The 25,829-nt window shown below is 52.1% G+C and overlaps 1 protein-coding gene across 4 annotated transcripts in view; it reads left to right on the top strand.

Moving 5' to 3' along the window:
* Nucleotides 1-24,401, top strand: part of LIG1 (DNA ligase 1) — a 55,918-nt gene extending 31,517 nt beyond the window's left edge. For 3 of the 4 annotated variants that reach the window (XM_064381098.1, XM_064381095.1, XM_064381097.1), the window contains exons 13-28: nt 1,069-1,235; nt 1,659-1,735; nt 2,591-2,682; nt 2,931-3,030; nt 5,044-5,129; nt 5,997-6,112; nt 7,628-7,723; nt 9,657-9,767; nt 10,326-10,397; nt 11,454-11,598; nt 11,756-11,838; nt 13,076-13,228; nt 15,103-15,156; nt 16,105-16,248; nt 18,649-18,741; nt 18,883-24,401. In XM_064381098.1, the coding sequence (XP_064237168.1) occupies nt 1,069-1,235; nt 1,659-1,735; nt 2,591-2,682; nt 2,931-3,030; nt 5,044-5,129; nt 5,997-6,112; nt 7,628-7,723; nt 9,657-9,767; nt 10,326-10,397; nt 11,454-11,598; nt 11,756-11,838; nt 13,076-13,228; nt 15,103-15,156; nt 16,105-16,248; nt 18,649-18,741; nt 18,883-18,969 (1,676 nt within the window). In that variant the 3' untranslated portion in view covers nt 18,970-24,401. The remainder of the gene's footprint in view (nt 1-1,068; nt 1,236-1,658; nt 1,736-2,590; nt 2,683-2,930; nt 3,031-5,043; nt 5,130-5,996; nt 6,113-7,627; nt 7,724-9,656; nt 9,768-10,325; nt 10,398-11,453; nt 11,599-11,755; nt 11,839-13,075; nt 13,229-15,102; nt 15,157-16,104; nt 16,249-18,648; nt 18,742-18,882) is intronic. The other variant, XM_064381099.1, reaches the window with a different exon arrangement.
* The last annotated feature ends 1,428 nt before the right edge of the window (nt 24,402-25,829 follow it).

Genomic DNA, 25,829 nt, shown 5'->3' with positions numbered 1-25,829 from the left:
CATGGGACCCAGCTCTGGACAGTAAGTTGGGCCAGAGCACATTCCACGTGTGTAAGCCAGTGGCTCCAAAACAAGATGAGACGTGGATCACCACCTGCAGAGGTCTGTCCTGCAGACCCTGACTCAATGACAGATGAATGAGTGCACTCACACAGTGAATCTGGGTGGGCTAGGGATGGTTGTCAGCTGCTTTCAGCGGGTGACTGCAGCTGACCAACCACCACTCGCTGCCACTCCTCACATTTATTCAGTGTAGATTTAATAACAGAGGTTCTAAGTCAACGTGCTTGTGGATAATTAACATGGTTAGTAAAAGGTCTTGGTTCTGGGGCCCAGAGTAAACACCATTAACTCGTAATTCCCCTTTGACCTCCCCGTGAGAGGGCCATCCAGCACAAAGTTTACATGAGCAAATAAATCAGAGTAGAGACAAAGGGATGTGGAGTAAACAGACTTCACTGGGGAAGCTTTTATTGTCCCTAATCTTACCCTATGACTTAAAATTCTAACATAATGAACTGGCTGCCTTCAGCCTGTTCCATCAAACCTTTCAGCCTTCCAAAAGATTTGAGACCATAATCTTCTGACTCTCCCTAATATTTCCCTATTATTTTGCCAGACACCCTGAGTGAATCCCAACAACAAGCTAAAGGGTCATTGGTCACTGCCAGAGATGTTAATGACCAACCAGAGGAAAGGGTCCCTTGGCCTTCTCTGCTCTGTCCACACTCACCTCCCTAGTGATCTTGTCCCACCTGTGGCTTTAAATCCCACATCGCATCCTGATGAAACCAGTCCAGATGTCTCCCCTGAGCGTGGACATGTTCATCCACCGCTTTCCTGGCTCTGTGTGCACATCTGCTGGCTTCCTACAGCCAGCGTAATAGGGGGCGCATTCAGCAAGCCATTTCTACCAAGTGGGTGAGCATTAGACACAGGGCGGTGCCGGGACTCGCCACAGGCACACACAGCTGGAGAAGATTCATCCAGGACGCCAGAGAGGGGAGACACACAGCCATAACTGTCATGTCACCCTCGACACCACCCCCCCGTGCACTCTCCCTGCAGGTCGGCAGCTGGAGTCTGTCCGGGCTGAGGCAGCTGAGAAGGGTGACGTGGGGCTGGTGGCTGAGAACAGCCGCAGCACCCAGAGGCTCATGCTGCCACCTCCTCCGCTCACTGCCACCGGGGTCTTCACCAAGTTCCGAGACATCGCCAGGCTGACTGGCAGTGCTGTGAGTGAGGCGGGCTGCTCACCCCAGACCCCAGACATCTCGGGGACCTAAGGCCCTGCGTGTGTCAGGAATGCTTCTGGGTAGACTATCTGGGCTGGGTGGCTTCAGTCCTGCTCGTGGGGTGCACAGCTTCGTTTCCTCCTCCTGCACCCAACCCGAGGGGAGTCTTAACACCTAATCCCATTCCTGCACCATGACAGGACTCAATAAATACTTCCTGGATAAAGGGAGAGGGAGGCAAGGAGGAGAGCCAGCTCATTCTTAATGCCCTAAGAACGGGTGGCTGTGGGCTCTGGGACATGGGGATGGGGTAAGGGAAGGAGGGCAGGTATTTCAAAATGCGGGGAAGCAGCGCGGCTGGTGGGTCGGAGGTGTGGTCCCTGCCTTTGCCAGGCACTGATGGCTCCTCCCTTGTCTCTCCAGTCCACAGCCAAGAAGATAGACATCATCAAAGGCCTCTTTGTTGCCTGCCGCCACTCAGAAGCCCGGTACATCGCCAGGTGAGTGTGTGGGCCTGTGAGGCTTCAGAGGGGGACTGCAGGCCTGGAGGTAAAAGGAGGGAGGGGCTGGCAGCCGGAATCCATTGCAAATGCCCTGACCACCCTTGGATGAGAAAAGCATGAGCAGGGCTGGGAAGGGACACCATTTCCTTTCACAGACTAGCTTCTGTCCCTCGGTAGTGCTGTCCAGAGAAGGACCCTGGGCCCCTGTGTGTGAAGCATGCTGTGATTGACTAGTGAGGTCTGCCTCGTCCTGGGTGCTCGCCCTGCAGCAGGAAGCCAGGCTTTGTTTGCTATGGCAGTGAGAGCAGATCCATTGAGGGCTCACATCATGGAGCATTTCTTGGGTGCCCTGCCCTGCACCACATGCCTTACCTCATCAGTTCCTCCCAGCAACTCTGTGAGATTGGTCTTGTTACCCCCACCTCCAGTTTATAGAAGGGGAAGTGGAGACAGAGAGGCTACCTAAGCCATTTGCCTCCTGCCACTGGCCCAAAGCAAGGACCGTGCTGAGGTCCTGACCATACCCACCAGTGTGGGTGCCAGGCTCAGTTCTGTCCCTGACTCACCCTCCTCAAGCCTCGCCAGCCACTCAGGGCATCTGAGATGAGAAGTGGAGGCGCTGGCATTGCACCTACTTGTGCCCCTTCCCCAGTCCACACTAGTGGGCAGGATCATCACTGGCTGGCCTCAGTTTCCTCATCTATCACATGGGGCTGTGTGATGTCTGGGGTCCCTTCCAGGCTCTGAAGATTCTTCTGGTTTTTGACAAGAGGGTCTACACGCGTCAAGGGGGAGAGCAGAGGAGGGGGGAGGCAACATTGGGGAGCTGCAGACAAGCCCCCTTCCCGACAGGTCCCTGAGTGGACGGCTGCGCCTCGGGCTGGCAGAGCAGTCGGTGCTGGCCGCCCTCTCCCAGGCCATGAGCCTCACACCCCCAGGCCAAGGTGAGCTCCCCTGGCCCGTCTGCGTGTCCTTCGCTGGAGTTAACCTGGGTTTCCCTGCTCCTCTTCAGAGGCCCATGCCCCACCCCTTCCCCAGTGGGCTCCTGTTATCCCAGGCTCCTCTCCCCTGGGCAGAGTGTCCTGGGCCGCAGCATCAGCATTCCTTGCCATACAGCAAACTACCCACTGTGCATCCTGGGGTAGCCAAGGGTACGGGCGCCTTCCAAAGCCTCTGGTGGGCCTTTTCTTAGAATTCCCACCGGCCGTGGTGGATGCTGGGAAGGGCAAGACAGCAGAGGCCCGAAAGACATGGCTGGAGGAGCAAGGCATGATCCTGAAGCAGACGTTCTGGTAAGAGCCGGGCCGTAGGCAGAGTTGCCAGGGCCTATGGGCAAAGTGCCAGGAATGGGGCAGAGCCAGAGGAGCACTGGAGCCAGTGAAGTGACAGACAGGCATCACTAGTGCCCATCTTGGGGTGACTGAAAGCAGAGGTAGCGATCTAGACAAGATTGGTGCTCGGCACAAGGACAATGACAGAGATCGGAAGGTGGCAAGCAGTGAAGGGTCAGCGACCCCAGGGGGAGGTGTAGAAAGATGCTGACAGTGGCTGGGCGCAGTGGCTCACACCTGTAATCCCAGCACTTGGGAGCCCAAGCTGGGCAGATCATTTGAGGTCAGGAGTTCCAGACTGGCCAACATGGTGAAACCTGTCTCTACTAAAAATAGAAAAATTAGCCGGGCTTGGTGGCATGCGCGTATAATCCCAGCTACTTGGTGGGCTGAGGCATGAGAATCGCTTGAACCCAGGAGACGGAGGCTGCAGTGAGCCGAGATCACACCACTGTACTCCAGCCTGGGAAACAGAGTGAAACTGTCTCAAAAAAAAGAAAAGAAAAGAAAGACGCTAACAGCAAGGGAGGGCAGCAGGTATCGTGAGGTTTTGGAGTTCCAGACAGGGCTGTGCGTGCAGAAAGGCCTTAAGGGACCCGGAGAGAAGCAGGTGACTGACACATGCTGAGGGGTCTTGACAGTCATGGAGAGAGCCGCAGAGTAGTCACGAGGGCTCCAGAGAGAGCCATGTGGAGGGACCTAGGCCATCAGCTGACCCAGGGCTGGTGACTGTAAGATGATGACTATCTCAGGGATGGTGTCAGAGGCAGGAGGGCCAATGGGCAGTTACACAGATACCCTCAGAGCACCTGCTGTGGGCCAGGGCCACACTGGGTGCTGAACAGACAGCAGATGTGAGCCAGATGTTGCACGTGCTGTGTGGATTCTAGTGACATGGCCTTTCCCAGCGGCAAGAGCCGAGCTCCCAGGCTCAGGTCACGAGCTCAACTCTGCTTGCACGTGGGGTTCTACCAACTGCCGACCTCAGGCCCACCCCACACCAGCTACATCGAAATATTTGTAGGTAGAACTGGCCTTGAAAACCTTTATTTATTTTTATTTTTTATTTTTTTGAGATGGAGTCTCACTCTGACACCCAGGCTGGAGTGCAGTGGCACAATCTCAGCTCACTGCAGCTTCCGCCTCCAGGGTTCAAGCGATTCTCCTGCCTTAGCCTCTTAAGTAGCTGGGACTACAAGCACACACCACCACCCCCAGGCTAGCTTTTGTATTTTTAGTAAAAATGGGGTTTCACCATGTTGGCCAGGCTGGTCTTGAACTACTGGGCTCAAGTGATGCACCTGCCTCAGCCTCCCAAAGGGCTGGGATTACAGGCGTGAGCCACTGTGTCTGGCCAAAACCCTTTTTTTAAAAAAACGATATGCTTGAGTGATGTCATGTGTAGCCGGAGTAGAGAATCGCTGGTCTCCTGGTGACAGATAGGGGACAGTGGCAGGCCCAAACTAAAGGAGACAAAGTAACAGATAGTGACACTGAGGGAGAGCTCAGAGACGGTGGCAGGAGGAGTTTCAGATGTGGTGACTGAGGTGGGCAGAGGCATTCAGAAGCCCAGCCTTCTGGGAGCAGGCCAAGCTGTCTTTCCACACTGCATGACTCTAGAAAGGCTTCCCCATGGCTGGGCGCAGTGGCTCACACCTGTAATCCCAGCACTTTGGGAAGACAAGGCAGGCGAATCAGGAGGTCAGGAGACTGAGACCATCCTGGCTAACACAGGGAAACCCCGTCTCTACTAAAAATGCAAAAAATTAGCCGGGCGTAGTGGGACACACCCATAGTCCCAGCTACTTGAGAGGCTGAGGCAGGAGAATGGAGAATTGCTTGAACCTGGGAGGCAGAGGTTGCAGTGAGCCGAGATTGTACCACTGCACTCCAGCCTGGGCAAGAGAGCAAGACTCTCTCAAAAAAGAGAAAAAAAAAAAGCCTTCTCTATCTTGTTCTCACCCCTCACCCTAGTGAGGTGCCTGACCTGGACCGAATTGTTCCCGTGCTGCTGGAGCATGGCCTGGAACGTCTGCCGGAGCACTGCAAGCTGAGCCCAGGTACAGGCCCCATGGGTGCTCATGAGGCTGACAGAAGCCCCACCCCGTCCTGAGTCAGCATGATGGTGCCCATCATAGGCGCCCATCTCAAAACTCTTCCCCCACCAAAACCAAACGCTCTTCCCTGGTGCTGAAACCCATTGCTTTTCTCCTTGGAATTTCCCCTCCTGGAGTAGATAAAGTGTAGGTGATACTACTGTGATAAACATACACTAGAGCCAGGCATGGTGGCGTGTGCCTGTAATCCCAGCTACTTGGGAGGCTGAGGTGGGAGGATCGCTTCAGCCCAGGAGTTCAAGGCTGCAGTGGGCCGTCATCGTGCTGCTGCAGTCCAGCTGGGTGACAGAGTGAGACAATAAATAAGTAAATAAAAATAGGCCAGAAGGCAGTGGGTCAGGCCAGATAGAATTTCTCTCACACACATAAATGTCCAGAGCAAGGAAGGTGGCCAGGGAGGGTACAGGTATGTAGCTGTGACCCAGGGATGACCCAGGGACCCAGGTTCTTGTGTCTTGTCCCTCTGCCTTCCAGAGATTGTCACCCCAATGTCTGTCATCTAATGTGTCTCACTTCCCTGTTCTAATTGTGGGAGGAGGGAGGGCAGGCAACCAGATTCTTTGCAAGGATGTGAGCCAGACATTGCATGTGCTGTGTGGGTTCCAGTCACATGGCCTTCCCCAGCCACAAGGAAGGCTGGGGGTCCCAAGTGGGAGACTAGGTCTCCTTCTCAAACATGAGAGGCTTCATTACTGAATAGCAAGAAAGGAGAATGGGTCCTGGGGCCCATTAGCAGCCTCCTTGCTGCATTCCCCCTCTAATTCATTGCCTTCCTTCTCCTCTAACTCACTCTCTCTCCTCCTGTCCCAGGAATTCCCCTGAAACCAATGTTGGCCCACCCCACGCGGGGTGTCAGTGAGGTCCTGAAACGCTTTGAGGAGGCAGCTTTCACCTGTGAATACAAATATGACGGGCAGAGGGCACAGGTATGGAGAGTGGGACACATCCCTTCCACAGACAGGAAAATGTCAAAGAGCAGGGACCCACGTGGGCTCAGTGAGACCTGAGCTCCAAGCCGGCCTGCGCCATACTGCCCAGCTGCCCTCGCACGTCTCTCTGGGCTCAGTGTCCACCTCCATGCAGTGGGTATGGTCTTCACTTTCTCACCAGCTTATCCGAAGCTACAGTCATCCAGAGTCCTGACCTGTGATAGTGAGAGCTCAGGGAACATTGATTCCGCTGATGTTGCTGGTGGATGTGTTCATTGTAACAGCCGTTCTGGGAGGGGCCTCCATGACCCCTTTGTGATGTGACATGCATGTGTGTCCTGTGATCCAGGGCCTCGGGCGTCCCTGATCCTGGGGTCTGTTAGAATGTGTGTGTGTCTTCTGTCCTGGCAGGTGTGGGGGCTTCTCACTGGGGGATAGGTAAGCGAGCAAAGTGGGTGGATGCCACAGGGCTTGAGGCAGTTACAGGAAGTGAATCCCCAAGGCGGGCAGATCATAAGGTCAGGAGTTCGAGACCAGCCTGGCCAACATGGTGAAACCCACATCTCTACTAAAAATACAAAAAGTAGCCAGGTGTGGTGGTATGTGCCTGTAATCCCAGTTACTTGGGAGGCTGAGGCAGGAGAATTGCTTGAACCTGGGAGGCAGAGGTTGCAGTGAGCTGAGATCATGCCACTGCACTCCAGCCTCAGTGATAGAGTGAGACTCTGTCTCAAAAAAAAAAAAGTGGATCCAATAGACACAGGATCACAGTTGGATCTCCAAAATAGTGTTGAGAAAAGAGACAAGTTGATTTATGGTAATGACAGTGATTTCTTGACAGCTGTTTCTTGAAATAACATACATGTAAGATGCCATATATGCAGCCCTGCTCAAGGGCTATGACCAGACTGTCTAAAAATAAATAGACAGTAGAGGCCAGGTACAGTGGCTCACACCTGTAATCCCAGCACTTTGGAGGCCAAAGTGGGTGGATCACCTGAGGTCAGGAGTTCGAGACCAGCCTGGCCAACATGGTGAAACCCTATCTCTATTAAAAATACAAAAATTAGCCAGGCATGGTGCTGGGTGCCTGTAATCCCAGCTCCCCTGGAGGCTGAGGCAGGAGAATCTCTTGAACCTGGGAGGTGGAGGTTGCAGTGAGCAGAGAGTGCACCACTACAGTCCAGCCTGGGCAAGACTCTGCCTCAAAAAAAAAAAAAAAATCAGAATGAGATTTACAGCATAATAACATTTAAAGGAATCAGCACCCACAGGTAGCCAGGTGCACGTACTTACAAGGGGAGACGTGGGGATTGGAAATGACAAAATGATGGTAGGGGCTTCCAGAGACAGGGGCTGTTAGAACTGAGGAGATGATTTGCTCAAGTCTGTGCACCAGTTCTTCCTCCAGAGCTTCCAGAGCCTTCTACCAGTAAAGGTGGTGTCAAAAGAGAAAAGCAAGGCCACATGGGCCTGAAGGCTGATTTCCCCTCCCTTCCCCCACTGTGACAGATCCACGCTCTGGAAAGCGGGGAGGTGAAGATCTTCAGCAGGAATCAGGAAGACAACACTGGGAAGTACCCGGACATCATCAGCCGCATCCCCAAGGTGGGTCTGCCACGCTCTTTCCCTCTGCCGGGGGCCGTGCTTCCAGATGCACAGTGGGGGTTTATTAGGAGATCAGATTGCATTTGGCTGCAAATAACAGCACTCAGTCATGTGTGGTGTAAGCCGATACGATTTTTTCTCCCATCTAGAGGTGGGCGCCCCAGCACTGACTTGGCTGAGCACTGATGTCCCACTGAGCCCAGCTCATTGCTACTGCGCTCCCCTGCTGTCCTTGTCCCCTTACAGTTTCCCAAACAGATGTCCCTCTTCCAGACAGAAAGAGGGAAAAGGGATTCTAGCTTCTGTCTGCTCCCCTCCAAGAGAGTTAACACTTTCCTGGACACCTCCCACCCCACTGTCCAGTGCTGGGTTCCGTGGCCACCCTAGTGCAGCAAAACCTCGGAAAGCCAGAGTCTAACTCCGCATCCTCTCCAGCCAGGAATGCGGAGAGAGGGAGTCAGGACGAGTGTGGAGGGGGCCAGCCTGCAGATAGGCCCCGGGCCTCAAGTAGAAGCTCAGACAGGGCTGGGCCGGGGGCTTCTCTGTACCCAATAGGGGTCTTATGCCTGTTGGAGGAGTCCTCCATCAAAGACCCTTTCTCTCTGCCTGCCCCTAATGAAATGGGAAATAGGCTACTTCAGAAAGCAGGAGCACAGCGCTGAGCTTTCTGCCTGTTAGAGACAGTACAGGCAAGAGGCACGGTTTAGTGTGTGCGTTCGGGGAGCTCCTGTTCACTACCAAGCTCTGTTTTTTTCAATCGACTTTCTTAAGATGTAACTTCCTGAAAAGTTAGTGATTTTCAGTGTGCATTGTGCTGTTTGATGAGTTTTTAAAAGGTCCTATACCCAAGTAACCAACACCCAATGAACGTATAAAATCTTTCCATATTCTCATAATCATAACATATTTCTGCTGGGCGCAGTGGCTCACACCTGTAATCCCAGCAGTTTGGGAGGCTGAAGTGGGTGGATCATTTGAAGTCAGGAGTTTGAGACCAGCCTGGCCGACATGGTAAAACCCCGTCTCTACTAAAAATGCAAAAATTAGCTGGGAGTAGTGGCACATGCCTGTAATCCCAGCTGCTCAGGAGGCTGAGGCATGAGAATTGCTTGAACCCAGGAGGCAGAGGTTGCAGTCAGCCTAGATCATGCCACTGCACTGCAGTTTGGGTGACAGAGCTAGACTCTGTCTCCAAAAAGAGAAAAGAAACAGGCTTGGCTTAGACTTGGTGTCAGGGAAGCTACATGGCTCCAGGATACAACATGAATGCTGGCCCTGGACTTGTGCGGCAGTGTTCCCTTGAGGGAAAAGAAGGCTTCCCAGTGGAGGAAACGGACAGGGCCAGCGTTCTAGAGGGAACCGCACGCGCAAAGGCCTAGTGCTGGAAGAGGCATTGCCCATTTGAGAAACGGGTGCATGTACTGGGGTGAAGAGAGGCTGAGGGGGCCAGCTGAGGCGAGGGAGGACTCAGGCTGACCAAGGAGAGTCCCCACAGCTTTGGGGAATTGTGGGATGGTTTTAGCAGGGATGTGCTGTGATCGGATTTGGGGCTTGCCAGTGTCACCCTGGGTGCTATGGGGAAGCTGGATTGGAGGGGGTCAGTGGAGGACAGGGAGCCCAGTAGGCTGGGCTGAGCAGGGAGGTGGTGGGAAGTGGATGGCTTAGAGAGGAAATGGACAAGTTCATAGGAGAACTGAATGTGGGTGACAGGAGGAGGGAGATGACAAAGGTTCCTGGTTTTACAGCATGTGGGACCAAATAGTACGTTCTCAGAAACATTAGTTTCTGTCTCCTCTCAGTGGGGAACGAGAAAAGAGCATCTGTGTGCACATGCCTCTTTTGAGAGCTGTAGAAGGGATTTATCTCCCTGTGTCTGTCTTTCAGCCTCATCCTCCACCTCTTACAAGCCCTGGGTCTCTCCCTTCACTTTCAGATTAAACTCCCATCGGTCACATCCTTCATCCTGGACACCGAAGCTGTGGCTTGGGACCGGGAAAAGCAGCAGATCCAGCCATTCCAAGTGCTCACCACCCGCAAACGCAAGGTAGCATCACCCCCTCCACTGCCTGCCAGGGCCCCATACTTCATCTTCCTCCCAGCCCTGGCTGCAGGTCCTGCCCAATGCCCAGAAGGGCAGAGTGTCAGTCTGGATGCAATTCTCTCAGCCTTTTGCAGAATGGCTGCCACACCTCCAGCTATCACATTCTCATCCCAGCATCCCAAGTAGGAAGAGTTCAGGAAGGGCCCTTTTACTACATCTCTATTGTTTTATGTTAAATAAGATCTGTTCTGGAAACTCCCACAACCTGCACCCCACAGGTTGCCCTTTTCCATGTCATTGGCCAGAACTGTGCAATGTCACTGCCATTAGCTGCGGAAAAGGCCGCAAGAGCAAGTATCTGGTGAAGGGGAATGAGGTTGTCAGAATTAGCCAAGAGCCGTTACGATTCAGCATCTGGAGCCAGCAGCATGGCCGCCCTCACAGATGGGCAGCCAGTGTGGTTGGGTGAGAGAGAGACTGGTAGATGAATGCTGTCACCCCCAGGCACAGCACCCCAGCTCACCTTTCTGCACTCATGAGCTCTTTTGTGCCCCAACCCAGGAGGTGGATGCGTCTGAGATCCAGGTGCAGGTGTGTTTGTACGCCTTCGACCTCATCTACCTCAATGGAGAGGTGAGTTCCGGCTTCCTGTCCAGGGCAGCTGAGGGATGATGGGGGTGGGGTGTGAGCCTGGGAGTTGGTGAGCTGACTTCCATTTCCACCTCTGCCACTTCACATTGCCAGGAGGTCACACTTGGGAAGCAGTTCTAAGTGTGGTCTGAGGACCCCTGAGGTTCCTTAAGCTTCTTTCAGGGACATCTTTGAGGTCCCTCTCTTTCTAACTCCGCATTGGTGTGAGGTGGATTTTCCTCATGTACTGTAGCCAGAACAGTGTGGCACAGAGGCACTTAGGAGAATCCAGCCTCTGTAAGGCAGCTATTAGAGGAGTTGCAAAAGTGTAAAATAATGTGTCTAGTCTCACCAGTTTTTCAAAATATACATTATATTTCATAAAAGTATGTTATTTAGAGTCAGGCACTGTGACACACCTGTAATCCCAGCACTTTGGGAGTCAGAGGCGGGAGGATTGCTTGAGCCCAGGAGTTCAAGACCAGCCTGGACAATATAGGAATACCTTGTGTCTATTTAAACCTCTGACACACACACACAAGGTCCAGCTGGAACTGATTTATTTCAAAGCAAAACACAAAACTGTAAAGGTACTAGAAAAAGTCAGTGAAAACTTTTGGAATCCTAGGGAAAGGAGGACTTTTTTTTTAATCATCTTGGGGATGAAGCTGGGTGCAGTGGTTCACACCTGTAATCCCAGCTACTTGGGAGGCAGAGGCAGGAGAATCTTTTGAACTCTATTGCACGGCAGCCGGGGCAATAGAGTGAGCCTCTGTCTCAAAAAAGTTTTAAAAATAATAATGAGATGCCCATAAAGTGTTAATTCAATCTCCACTGAAGTCACCAACTCTAAATGGTGTCCGGCCCTTTTGCCAGTGACTAGCCCTGTGCTTTAAGCTCTCGGAATCCTTCTCACATTAGGGTTCTTCCCTCTCAAGGCTTTCTACTAACCCTGTCATGAGTTGTAACCTGCCAGTGTCCTGTTCCCCTCATAGTTGGGGCTTACTGTCTTTATTTCCACAATGACGTCTCATCTTTTTCCTCCTCCCGGCCCTGCAGTCCCTGGTACGTGAGCCCCTTTCCCGACGCCGGCAGCTGCTCCGGGAGAACTTTGTGGAGACAGAGGGCGAGTTCGTCTTCGCCACCTCCCTGGACACCAAGAACGTCGAGCAGATCGCCGAGTTCCTGGAGCAGTCGGTCAAAGGTGAGGGCGCTCGCTCTTCGCTCCTGAGGTCTGCAGCTTGTGCTGATCCTGGCCTCCCAGCCTGTCCCCAGTCCTGGATCATTTGACCAGAATCCTGCCTATTCTGGCGCTTGTGAGGCAGGGCTTCCTAAGGACGATGCTTTCGTGTCTCCCTCAGACTCCTGTGAGGGGCTAATGGTGAAGACCCTGGATGTCGATGCCACCTATGAGATCGCCAAGAGATCACACAACTGGCTCAAGGTGATTCCTGCCCCCCAACTGGGTGGTAGATTTCAAGCCTTCACTCTACACCCTGTCTGAGCTCAGGGCCCCTTTGCACAATCCCACCCCAGCCCCCTGCAGCAGGCCCTTGCTCATGTTCTGATGGAGAACAGCCTCAGCCTGAGCAGTGCACACCCCATGATGTGCAGAGTAGATGAGGTTTCTATTCTCTTGAGCCTGCTACCCATGTCGGGCCAGGCTCTTGGGGAAGAAGTCAGGCAGCAGTGGATGCCATGACAAAAGGCAAGTCACCTGCTGGCCAGCGAGGGGCTGGGAGTGCCTTGGGCAATCACAAAGAGCCTTTCTGAAGGTAACGTTATGGTTGAGGCCTAAATAGTAGGAAGGTATTGGGCCTGTGAAGCGGGCAGGGGACAGAGCACTAGGGAGGCGCACCCCTGGTGCGGAGGCCCTGAGGGAGGAGCAGGCTTGGCGTGTGCAGGGAGCCAGAGCAGACAAGGTATCAGGTGAGCTCAGCGGGGAGCAGGTCCCAGATTACGCAGCACCTAGGGGCCACTGTGAGATAAAGCTGGATCTTCCTCTGAGGGCTTCGGGAGGTCAGTGGGGCTTCTGTGCCCAGAGCCACGGTCAGGTTGTCCTTGTGCAAAGCTCCTGGGCTTCCCCCTCGAGTGGAGGACGGTTGTGGTGGGGTCAGTGAGCAGGAGCCTGTCTTTAGAGTTGATGGATGTTTGAGTGGAGAGGGGCAGGGAGGAGTGGGCAGGGGGACCGCAGCGGAAGGCGGTGTGGAGTTGATCTGGCCAGGCCTGCTGACCGGCTCTTCCTGTGTGCTTATGCCCGTCTGTGGCCGTCTTCCCTCTAGCACAGACCTTTCCTGCCTCAGGAAATAGCACTGTTGTGCCCCCAAGGCTGAGCTTCTGCCTGGCACATGGTCAGCACTTACTGAACAGCTCTGAATGAATGGGAAAATGCCCTCCCTCTGGAGGAGTGGCAGAGGGAGTTGGCCATGTCTCTGTATATGGGAAGAGAGGGCACTGAGGCTGACTCCTGAAGTTCTGTCCATCCTGCCTGCATTTCCTATTTGTTCTTATTTCAACGTACAAGCCCTTCCTCTGTCTAGTCTCTTCCCAGGGGTTCCTTCTGGAAGTTCCCTTCAGACTCACCCCCCACTCCCTCCTCAGCCCACCGAGGAGCCCCTCCCCAGCAGTAAGGCCCCGCCTCGGCTATTCCCCCTTTCATCTCTTGCCTCCCCTTCTCCCAGATGAAGAAGGACTACCTCAGTGGCGTGGGCGACACTCTGGACCTGGTGGTGATCGGTGCCTACCTGGGCCGGGGGAAGCGTGCTGGCCGATACGGGGGCTTCCTGCTGGCCTGCTACGATGAGGACAGTGAGGAGCTGCAGGCCATATGCAAGGTCTGGGGGAGGGGACTGGGGCTGACCGCAAAAGCCAGAGGGAAATAGATTAGACTCCTGGGGGGACTTCCTGTTGCACAACCCAGACCATGGGGCATGCATCTCCCTGTGAAGGATTCATCCTCCTGTTTTAATTTACTTTTTCTGGTTCTATAAGCAACTCTTGCTTCATATAGGAAAATGGGCTGGGATAGAAAGGGGTCAGGAATGTGTGTCAGATTGAGATTAGCTACAAATAGTGGTGGCTCACATAACAAAAGAATTTTTCTCGAGAAGCGTGGAGGCGGGGGCAGCTGTCTGATGTCACTAGAGATTCAGGTTCCTCCTCCTGTCTCCCCACGTTTTTTTTTGTCATGTGACCCTGGCTTCATCATCACAATGTGGCTGCAGGAGTTCCAGCCCTCATGGCCATGCCTGCTCTAAGCAGTGGTAAGGAGCAAAGCAGGGTGGAGCCTGAGTCAACCTCAGCCAGTGAACACCTTCTGCTCAAGCTCTGTTGCTTATCACTTGGCTCCATGGCCCACTCCTAGCTGCAAGGAATGCTGGGAAATGTGAAGCGATTTCATTTTTCTCCAGTGTCCTGAACCAGCTCCCTGTGGCTGTGTGAAGTTGTTGCCAGCTTTGTTCTTAAGGGCAACATCAGTGCTTAGTGTCAGTGACAGAAGGGACATTATAATTTGCAAATATTTTGGCCACCAAGCTACATCGTCATCATTTTGCATTATTTAGAATAGATTGTTAAAAGAGCTGTTGTCAAGCCAGGCGTGGTGGCTCCCGCCTGTAATTCCAGCACTTTGGGAGGCTGAGGTGGGTGGATCACGAGGTCAGGAGATGGAGACCATTCTGGCCAACATGGTTAAACCCTGTCTCTACTGAAAATAGAAAAATTAGCTGGGTATGGTGGTGTGCGCCTGTAATCCCAGCTACTCAGGAGGCTGAGGCAGGAGAATCGCTTGAACCTGGAAGGTAGAGGTTGCAGGGAGCCAAGATCACGCCACCGCACTCTAGCCTGGGTGACAGAGCAAGACTCTGTCTCAAAAACAAAACAAAACAAAAAAAGCGCTATTGTCAGGACAAAATGCAAAAGAAATCCTTAAGACCCTCAATGCAGAAAGGGCTTTCCCTGAGACATTTGTATCGGTCATTATTGCCCACTTGCTGCGTATCTGCCAGCATCAAGTATTATTGCTAATTTTTAGCCTCTCCTATTTTAGTAGGTGATAGAAGCTCTTTGTAGCATAAGGATTGGAGATGGGCTGGGCACAGTGACTCACACCTGTAATCCCAGCACTTTGGGAGGCTGAGGTGGGAGAATCGCTTGAGCCCAGGAGTTAAGAGACCAGCCTGGGCAACATAGTGAGACCCCATCTCTACAAAAACTTAAAAAAAAAAAAAAAAAATTTAAAAAATTAGCTGGGCATAGTGATGCATGCCTGTGGTCCAGGTAGTCGGGAGGCTGAGGCAGGAGGATCAGTGGAGCCCAGGAGGTGGATGTTGCAATGAGCCAAGATTGCACCAATGCACTCCAGGCCTGGGTGACAGAGCTAGACCATTTAAAAAAAAAGAATTGGAAATGAGGACAGCCAGTTACTGTGCAGTGAGGATGTAGGTGGGCTCCTGGGGCAGGGACACAGTGGAAGCAGCAAGGTTTCTCCACAAAGCAGAAGACGGGGACTGGTTCACGCAGGCCTGCTGGGAGAGCATTTCCCCACCTGGGAGTCTCTGGCTGGCTGCTCCTGCTTCCCCTGGTTTTCTGTGGATACTGCATAGGCCAGAAGAGGGTGGGGGCCACGGTGTACACAGCTTTAGATGGCTGGAGCAAGGGCTGCGTCCATGGCGAGCTGAGCCTCTGACCTCCCATCTTCTCCCTGCAGCTTGGAACTGGCTTCAGCGACGAGGAGCTAGAGGCGCATCACCAGAGCCTCCAGGTGAGCCACAGCCCCTCCACCCCTGAGGCGCACTCCTTCCCTGTGGGGCTCTTTGCCTCCACCATCTCAGGGCTTCAGGTGTGGGCAGGAGGGCAGCAGGCAGTGGAGCTGGCTTTGGAGTCCAGCATCTCCACGTTCATGTCACAGCACTGCCGGCTACCAGCTGTTAACCAACCCTGCTCAAGGAGCCTTGCCTCCCCAAGCCCTGTGCCCTAGTCACACCAGGGGGTAGCCACAGGACACAGCAGGTGCCACGGCTGCTCCTTGTGAAGTGCCTGTGAGTGTGTGTTGTCATGGTCACAGGCATTTGGGTATGAGAGTCTGTCCTGCATGTTGAATCTGTATTAATTTTCATACTGCTATGAAGAAATAACCCGAGACTAGCCGGGCGTGGTGGCTCATGCCTGTAATCCCAGCACTTTGGGAGGCCAAAGGTCAGGAGTTCAAGACCAGTCTGGCCAACATGGTGAAACTTCATCTCTACCAAAAATACAAAAATTAGCTGGGTGTGAGGGCAGGTGCCTGTAAACCCAGGTACTCGGGAGTCTGAGGCAGGAGAACCGCTTGAACCTGGGACGTGGAGGTTACAGTGAGCTGAAATCATGCCATTGCACTCCAGCCTGGGTGACAGAGTGAGACTCCGTCTCAAAAAAAAAAAAAATACTCAAGACTGGGTCATTTATTAACGAATGGACTCACAGTTCCACATGTCTGGGGAGGCCTCGCAATCATGGCAGAAGATGGAGGAGGAGCAAAGGCACGTCTTATGTGGCGGCAGGCAAGAGCGTGTGCAGGGAAGCTGCCCATCATAAAACCGTCAGATCTTTCTTGGGAGACTATCACAGGAACCGCACAGGGAAAACCCGCCCCCATGATTCAGTTGCCTCCTACCAGGTCCCTTCACGACATGTGGGGATTTGAAATTCCACACCCCTCTGCTCACTGCAGGCCCTGGTGCTGCCCAGCCCACGCCCCTATGTGCGGATAGATGACGCCGTGACTCCCGACCACTGGCTGGACCCCAGCACCGTGTGGGAGGTGAAGTGCGCTGACCTCTCTCTCTCCCCCATCTACCCTGCGGCTCGAGGCCTGGTGAGTGTCAGAGGACCTGGGCTTGGCCCTGTGTGGGATTCTCAGTGGGCACCCAGAAAGCAGAGTAGGGAGGGGACCTTGGCCCACATCTGCTCTTCCAGGTGAGCATTGGGAAGATGAGTTTGCATTTTATCAAGGTCAAAACATTTTTTCTTTAAAAATGGGCCAGGCACAGTGGCTCACACTTGTAATCCCAGCACATTGGGAGGCCAAGGTGGGTGGATCACTTGAGGTCAGGAGTTCAAGACCAGGCTGGCTAACATGGCAAAACTTCATCTGTACCAAAAATACAAAAATTAACTGGACGTGGTGGCGGGTGCCTCTAGTCCCAGTTACTCGGAAGTCTAAAGCAGGAGAATCGGTTGAACCTGGGAGGTGGAGATTGCAATGAGCCGAGATCGCATCACTGCACTCCAGCCTGGGTGACAAAGCAAGACTGTGTCTCAAAAAATTCCCAGGCTGGGCACAGTGGCTCATGCCTGTAATCTGGCACTTTGGGAAGTCAAGGCAGGCAGATCACTTGAGGTCAGGAGTCCACGACCAGCCTGGCCAACATGGTAAAACCCCATCTCTCCCAAAAATACAAAACGTAGCCAGGCGTGGTGGCCCGTGCCTGTAGACCCAGCTACTGTGGAGGCTGAGACAGGAGAATCACTTGAACCTGGGAGGCGGAGGTTGCAGTAATCTGAAATCATGCCACTGTATTCTAGCCTGGGCAACAGAGCAAGACTCCGTCTCAAAAAAAGAATGTCCCGGCATAGTGAGAAAACAGTGACATTGCTCCCTTAGTATTATAATCTCACCTTCGGCTCTGAAATCATTTTCAAAAACTCAGTGCTTTTGAGCAAAGGCTTAGTGCACTTCCTGCTCACCATTTACTTTGCTGCAGTTTCTTCCTCAACCATAATGAATTCTTATGCTATCAGGTTTTAAAACTCCTTGGCTAATTTGTGTCTCTAGTGCTTCAGTCTTCAGTACTCCCAAAACACTGTTGTATACAAGGGAGAACACTAGCCTGTGCCCAGCACTGGGAAAACTCCCAGCTTCTTCCAAACAACAGCAAATCTGAAAGTGAAAATGAGGTTGGGCACCGTGCGTCATGCCTGTAATCCCAGCACTTTGGGAGACCAAGGCGTGAAGACTGTTTGAGGCCAGGAGTTCAAGACCAGCCTGGGCAAACATAGTGAGACACTGTCAAAAAAAAATGTACAAATAAATAATTGAATTAGATGTATTTTCTTTGCAGTTTCTCCTTATCCTTCAAAGCCAAGCTAGCACATACTTTTCTGATGAGAAGCAGACTTCCTTTTTTTTTGGAGACAGAGTTTCGCTCTTGTTACCCAGGCTGGAGTGCAATGGCACCATCTCGGCTCACTGCAACCTCCGCCTCCTGAGTTCAGGCAATTATCCTGCCTCAGCCTCCTGAGTAGCTGGAATTACAGGCACGTGCCACCACGCCCAGCTAATTTTTTGTATTTTTAGTAGAGACGGGGTTTCACCATGTTGACCAGGATGGTCTCGATCTCTTGACCTCCTGATCCACCCGCCTAGGCCTCCCACAGTGCTGGGATTACAGGCGTGAGCCACCGCGCCCGGCCAGACTTCCACTTTTAAAGGAGAATTTTTTTTTTTTTTTTTTTTTGACATGGTCTTTGTTTTCCAGGTTGAAATGCAGTGACACAATTATGTCTCACTGCAGCCTCAACCTCCTGGGCTCAGGTGGACCTCTAACCTCAGCCTCGTGACTAGCTGGGGCTGCAGGTGTACACCACCACACCTGGCTAATTTTTGTATTTTTTGTAGAGATGGGGTTTTACCATGTTGGCTAGGCTGGTCTTGAACACCTGGCCTCAAGTGAGCCACCTGCCTTGGCCTCCCAAAGTGCTGGGATTACAGGTTTAAGCCACTATGCCCAGCCAAGAGCTTACATTTTTTATCTAATTAAAAAAAATTTTTTTTACCATGTCATATAGTCATTCAATCCTGTCCACATACGTCCCTAAGACATAGTAACACACAAATCTCCATTTTACAGGTGAGGTTGTAGAGCCCTAGAGAGCTTGGGTTACTGGCCAAGGATCACGTGGCTCCTGAGAGTTGGGAGCTGGGATTTGAATCCCACAGTCATGTTCTAGAACCCATACCCTGGCTCCCTAGTTCAGCCTCTCAGCCTGAATCATCATCATCATCGTAACAGCTTTAACAGGCAACATTTCTTAAGCACTTACTGTGCACCGGGTATGGTTCCAAGCACTTTGTCAACGTGTTTGATCCTTACAACAACCCATCGATCGGCCCCCTTGAGCGGATCAGGAACCAGTCCAGAGTGGAGCAGGGAGGAGACTAGGAGCAGGGTGTCATGGGGGCTGGACCGCAGGAGTCTCCATCCCGCTTCCGCAGGTGGATAGCGACAAGGGCATCTCCCTTCGCTTCCCTCGGTTCATTCGAGTCCGTGAAGACAAGCAGCCGGAGCAGGCGACCACCAGTGCCCAGGTGAGGCCCTGGGGACCAGGGGTGGGCCGCCCAGCTGCTTGGCCTTACCAGCTTTTTAGTGTGGTGGGGTCTCCGGAACTTTGTGGAGATGGGGGCAGCCAGGGAGCTTCTGACCACCCCCATCCCACCCTCTCCCCACAGGTGGCCTGTTTGTACCGGAAGCAAAGTCAGATTCAGAACCAGCAAGGCGAGGAGGACACAGGCTCTGACCCTGAAGATACCTACTAAGCCCTCGCCCTCCTACGGCCTGGGTACAGGGCATGAGTTGGAGGGAACCCAGGGTTATTGCCTTTGCTATTTAGCAAATCTGCTGCGGCAGGCTATGGTTTTTGGGAGTCAAGGGAGGGGTTTGTGTGTCAGGGGGTGGCTTATACCAGAGTCTGGGATTCATCCCGTCATTTCTTTCAATAAATAATTATCAGATAGCTACTTTGTGACAAGCTCTGTGCTGGGCTCTGGGGGCAATGCTCTCATGGGTGTCACTTGCAGAGTGTGTAGCAGTGGCCTAGGAACTACCAGAGCAAGCGCCAACCATGGAATTGCCTATAGTGGTGGGTTTTTTTTTTTTTTTTTTTTTTAAAGACTGGGTCTTGCTATGTCACCCAGGCTGGAGTGCAGTAGTGCGATCTCGGCTCACTGCGACCTTCACCTCCCGGGCCTCGGCCTCCCAAAGTGCTGGGATTATAGGCGTGAGCCACCGTGCCCAGCCAACGGTGGGCATCTTCTGTATCCGCTCTGTGCTGTGCGACCTCCGCTGGCCACCTAAGATGTCCGAGCACTTGACAGGTGGCCAGCATGACAAAGGATGCAAATTTGTTTTGTTTTTATTTTGAGCCAGAGTCTTACTCTCTTGCCCATTTCAAGCGATTCTCCTGCCTTAGCCTCCTGAGTAGCTGAGATTACAGGAGTGCACCACCACGCCCAGCTAATTTTTGTATTTTTAGTAGAGACGGGGTTTCGCCATGTTGGCCAGGCTGGTCTTGAACTCCTGGCCTCAAGCAATCCGCCCGCCTCTGCCCCGCTAAGTGCTGTGATTATCGGCATGAGCTACCACACACAGCCATAGCAAATATTTTACTTAATTGTATTGGACAGCGGTAGTCTAAAATCTTTACATGCACCTATTTTTTTAAATTTGTTTACCCTTCCAGCCATCCCACAAGGGGGCACCATCATGAGCTGTGTTAGGGAAGACAAATGCAGTGTCTTAAAGTAACACGGGTGTATTCTCACAGTGCTGGAGGTTAGAAGTTCAGTCAGTTTTACTGGGCTAACATCAAAGTGATGGCATGGCTGGTTTCTTCTGGGAGCTCCAGGGGAGAAACTGTGTCCTTGCTTTTTCTAGCTTCCAGAGGCCACCTGTGTTCCTAGGCTCACGGCTTCTTCCTCTGTCCTCAAAGCCAGCAGCATCGGGCCTGCAAATCTCTCTCCTGAGGTCAACATTTCACCTCCTCTTCCTCACCCAATCTTTGCCTCTCTTCTAAGCCCCCTAGTGGTTACATTTAGGGCCCCTGTGTGATCCAGGATAATCTCATTTCAGGGTCCTAACTCAATCCCAAAGTCGCTTTACACATTAAGATCACACATTCACAGAAGCCGGGCACAGTGGCTCACGCCTGTAATGCCAGGACTTGGGGAGGCCGAGGTGGGAGGGATCACTTGAGGCCAGGAGTTCGAGACCAGCTTGTGCCACCCAGCCAGACTCCATCTCCTTAAAAAAATAAAAATGTGGCCAGGCGTGGTGGCTTACGTCTGTAATCCCAGCACTTTGGGAGGCCGAGGTGGGCGGATCACAAGGTCAAGAGTTCAAGACCAGTCTGACCAACATGGTGAAACACTATCTCTACTAAAAATACAAAAAAAAAAAAAATTAGCCAGGCTTGCTGGCTTGTTGCTATAATCCCAGCTACTCAGGAGGCTGAGGTAGGAGAATCACTTGAACCCGGAAGGTGGAGGTTGCAGAGTGGCGATATCACACCACTGGAATCACTGGAACCTGGGAGGTGGTTTCAGTGAGCCGAGATTGAGCCACTGCACTCCAGCCTGGGCGACAGAGTGAGACTCAGTCTAATGTATGTACATATTTATATAAGTAAAAAATACATCACAATGAAAGGTTTCAGCAATTAAGACCTGGATATCTGTGGGGGCTGTTACTCCACCCACCCACGTGGGATATGTCAGAGGAAAACCATCGGGAAATGGTCGGACAGGGCAAGCAGGATGCCCAGACACCCACCCAGCCCCGGGCACCACAGGGCAAGCAGGATGCCCAGACACCCACCCAGCCCTGGGCACCACAGGGCTAGGTTGGGGAAAACTGCCGCAGTCAGGATAGGGCCCAGGCCGGGGTCTTCTAAAGCAGGAGGCCTCTTACCTTGGGGCCCAGTGTGGAACATGACTTCCTGGACACGAGACTGTCAGTATGTCCTGATGCTCCCGCAGGAGGAAGAATGGGCTCCCAGCTACCCCTTTCCCCTCACACTGCCTCTGCCTCTCACACCTGCCCTCCCTTCTTCCCTTCTCTCTCCTCAGGCTCCTCTGCCCTTGTCTCCCTCCTGTCCTCTCCCTCCTCCCTTCATGTCTGCATCTGCCAGGCCTCGCTCCCTGCCGTGCAGTTCTGTGCCAGGCTCACTTTGCTGTCTCTGTGACTCACCCTCCCTGTCTTTCTCTTCCTGTGTCTCCATCGTGGTCTCTTGCCCACGCCATCTCTTGGGCATTTTGTTTGTCTGTCATAGCCCAAGAATACAATATTGCTTTCCCACTCTCCTTGGAGCTAGCAGGGGTCTTGTGGCCCCGTGTGGGCAGACCCAGGGGACATAAGCAGTGGGGCTGCTGGGGGCTTCTGGAGAAACGTCTTTCCTGACCAAAAAGGTCAGGTTGTGGCAGCTCTTCCCCTCCTGCTTTGACTAGAGATGATCGCTGGATCCAAGTCACCACCTTTTTTTTAATTGCATTTTAGGTTTTAGGATACATGTGAACAACATGCAAGATTGTTCTATAGGTACACACATGGCAGTGTGATCAAGTCACTATCTTTTAATCATGAGAAAGAGTAGGCCAGGCACAGCAGTTCATGTCTGTAGTTCCAGCACTTTGGGAGGCCGAGGCAGGGGCATTACTTGAGGTCAGGAGTTCGAGACCAGCCTGGCCAACGTGGTAAAACCCTATCTCCACTAAAAATACAAAAATTAGCTGGGTGTGGTGGCGGATGCCTGTAATCCCAACTACTCAGGAGACTGAGGCAGGAGAATTGCTTCGACCCAGGAGACGGAGGTTGCAGCAAGCCGAGATCACACCACTGCAGTCCAGCCTGGGCAACAGAGCAAGACTGTCTCAAAAAACAACCCTGGCCCTGACGACCCTAAGCTGGCAAGCCAAGAGCAGCAGCTGCCTAACTGTGGGCTTTTGTTCGTGGGAGTGGGGGAAAAATAAGTCCCAGAGTGATTATGCCATTCTAAAAAGTGGCTTTCGTTTCTCATAGCTTAGAGTTCCTAATACAGCTCTACCTTAAAGAACTGGCAAATTAATGTGCTTTCATGTTTCGAGTTCAAATAAAATGTTTAAGGCAAAAAATAATATTTAAATATTGTATGTCAGGGGATCCCCACATCACTGGCTGTGTGTGGACATCATGGTTCTCTTGGGCTTGGCTCCTCCTCTCAGCACCTGTGCAGGGCCCCAGGGACACATCTGCTACGCATGGCTGCCACATCCCTCTGCCAGAGCTGGGCAGGGTCATCCTTACTCCTCAGTGACCCTCGTGATGGCCCCAGCAGGTAAGTACTTTTATTCTCCCCATTTAACAGGTGAGGACGCTGAGGCGCAGGGATGTATGTTACCTTCCCTAGGTCCACTATCTAGGAAGTGGTGGGCCAGGGTTTGGTCCACGCAGTCAGCTCCTCCACCCGGCATCTGTAACTACTAACTATACTGTGGAGAGTCTCATGAGCTCCTGGGAGGTGCAGAACCTTATCCCTCAGGCGGAGAAATGGCATGGTCAGGTCTAGGAATGAAAAGATCCTGGATGGCTGAAGTTGGGGGCCCTGAAGAGATGAACCTGGAGTTGGGAGGAGCAGGGAGACCATCTTCCCCCTGGTGGAATTCTGTTCTAAAATTTGCCTCATGCCTGTAATCCTAGCACTTTGAGGAGGCCAAGGCAGGAGTATCACTCGAGCTCAGGAGTTCGAGAATACCCTGGAAAATGTAGTGAGACCTCATCTCTATTTTAAAAAAAATAATAATTCAGGCTGGGTGCAGTGGCTCATGCCTGTAATCCCAGCTACTCCAGAGGCTGAGGCAGGAAAATCACTGGAACCCAGGGGGCAGAGGTTGTAATGAGCCGAAACCTCACCACTGCACTCCAGCCTGGGCAAGAGTGAGACTCCATCGCAAAAAAAAAAAAAAGGAAAAATTCAAAACCCATGAAGTTGGGATGATGCTTAGTGCTGGGCTTCAGGAAGAGTAGGCAGGAGGGCAGCATGGGAGGTTTCTAGGAGCCATTCCTGGAAGCAGCACTTCAAACCACTGTGAATGGAGTGATTCTCTAAAAATGGACATAAAATGAACCAGACTTGGCCCTAAGAGTTTTGTGCATTACTTCATTTGACTCCCCCTCACAAATCTATCATTTTAGTACAGTTATTATCTCCATTTTGTTTTGTTTGGAGACATATTCTCCCTCTGTCGCCTGGGCTGGAGTGCCCTGGCACAATCTCAGCTCACTGTAACCTCCACCTCTGGGGTTCAAGCAATTCTGCCTCAGCTTCTGGAGTAGCTGGGATTATAGACACACACCACCATGCCCAGCTAATTTTTGTATTTTTAGTAGAGGCAGAATTTTGCCATGCTGGCCAGGCTGGTCTTGAACTCCTGACCTCAGGTGATTCCAGCTCAGCCTCCCAAAGTGCTGGGATTACAGGCATGAGCCACAGTGCTGGGCCATTATCTCCATTTTTTGGATCAGGAAATATATTACTGGATACAACCGCTTGCTATGAATCTTGCTAGTAAATGATAGACAGATGACAGCGCTCTGAAACTAAAGACCTTACTGGTACCTATGCTATAAATAGGCTACTCCATATTCAGCTTAAAATATTTCCTCCAACTTGTCCCAGCTCACTAATTATATAAATTTAAGTGAGCTGCCAGTGTGATAACCTGATTTTTGCCAGCTAAAATGATTCTCAGACTGAGAGCTGTTCAGACTTCATGTTAGCTTCTTGAGCCGGACAGACTCCATCTTAGCTTCTTCGTTTTGGTTATTTTCCCACCATTAAGTATGTAACTGTAGCATGTAGCCGGGGCAGGCTAACACTGGGCACATCCAGGAATGCATCTGCTGACCAAAGGCCAAGTTAAATGGCACCAGCAGAGCCTGGGAATGCAGGTGCTGTCGAGCGCCCGGAGCCCCATTATCTGTAAGTTGTATGTCTTTCATGACAGCTTCACCCCTTGCACCTGGCACTGTTTTATTTCTCATGTACTAGTTTATCTTTTACCTGTGTGCTGACTCTGCTTCTGTAACAAATTTGCTTCAGCTAGGTTCTCCCTCCCTTTTCAAACTAGGGTATAAAAGACCACCTAACTTTTTCTTAGGGGCTGAGAGAATTTTGGGCATTAGCCACCTCTCCAGTAATAAAGGACTCCTAATTCAAGCTCAGAGTGTGGCGCATTCCTTAAGTCGCTCGCATACAACGTGTTGGAGGCCTCAGAGAGAATTTATAGTCACCACCGGTCGTAACTGCACTCGTTCTGGCTCTCCCCCGATAAGCGGCGGCCTATGGGGGAGGCACCCCCTGAGACATTCCAGGGCCCCATAGCCCACTGCCGTCCAAAGGGGAACGAATCAACCACCATTGATTTGTTCAACAGTGTGTGCCCACCAAATTCGGTTTCCAAGTCCTCTGTCTCTGGTCCTGGGAAGCTAAGTCAAATCTAACCCTGTCGGTCTCTGGGAGGGAATTGGTCCTGACAAGGGCCTTCCCTCATAACTCTTTCTGGGAGCAAACTGGTCCTAACGAGGGCCTTCCCTCACAACTCTGCCAGCACTCCAGAACGCTGGAGGACACAGCCCTGGTTTCTGTTAGTGTCTCTGGTTTCTCTCTCTTTTTTCTTTCTTGTTCAATTTAAAGTGGCCTCTATCTTAAAATGGGTATAAAAAGTGCAGTAAACTATATAAATGGTAAGTGCGTAAGTGAATGGGAAGTTCAAGGGCCTGCCCTTGAAATTCCAATCTGTAGCTCCACAAAAGCTACAAAGCTCGAGAGGGCCCCCAACCTGCGTTTCTGTAGCTACCTCATAAGGCTCATGGCAGCGAGCTCAGTTCGGTCCTAATCGGGGGTTTGTACCAATCTGCCAATGCTAAGACGGGCCCAAGGTCCCCGTCAGGGGAGCGGCCAGGAGGGCATATAACTATTCCCAACACAGGACTCTTTGTTTGTCAAAACCATCATAACCATTTGTATGTCCCAGTGTCTACTGCTGTTTGGTGTCTGCTTAAGCCTGTATGTCTTCCTGCGCTACTGCCCAAGGCGGCCAGGGAAAAACTGCTTTATGGTACTCAGTACAGACTTGCTATCTAAGGAGGTAAAATCCCTCATTTTCCAGTTAGGCTGGTCCATCCCAGTCCTGCCTTTTCTGTCAAACACAAATCAGGTGTTGTTATGGGGAAAGTTATAAAAACCATTCACCAATTTGAAATTTCTGGCACCACAAGAACTGTTGGCATCTCAATTGTCACACCCCACGCCCCAGTGACTGGTTAACTCTTTCCCTCTTCTCGGAGCAGTGGTGGGTTCAAAATAGCCACCCTACAAATCTCCTCACTCACCTTTTCTGTCACCCTACAACTTTCCCAGTGCCCCTAAATAGAGCAGTGTATAGGAAAACCTACACCCATAATGCTCTTCTTTTCCTAAACACCCGCTACCTTCCCACGTGGGTGCTCTCTCATCTTTTGGAAAATTCAGGTGGCCCTTTTCCTCCTCACCCCCATCCTTTACCCCAAACGTGTCATCTGTCCTGTCTCTTTAAAAACACCAAAGGAGGCCGGGCGCAGTGGCTCACGCCTGTAATCCCAGCGC

Source organism: Aotus nancymaae, unplaced genomic scaffold, assembly GCF_030222135.1.
Source record: "Aotus nancymaae isolate 86718 unplaced genomic scaffold, 86718_ANA_hifiasm-v0.15.2.pri h1tg000028l, whole genome shotgun sequence".
Lineage (NCBI taxonomy): Eukaryota > Metazoa > Chordata > Mammalia > Primates > Aotidae > Aotus > Aotus nancymaae.
The sequence above is the reverse complement of the archived record's forward strand: the minus strand, read 5'-3'. Positions and strand labels throughout refer to the sequence as shown.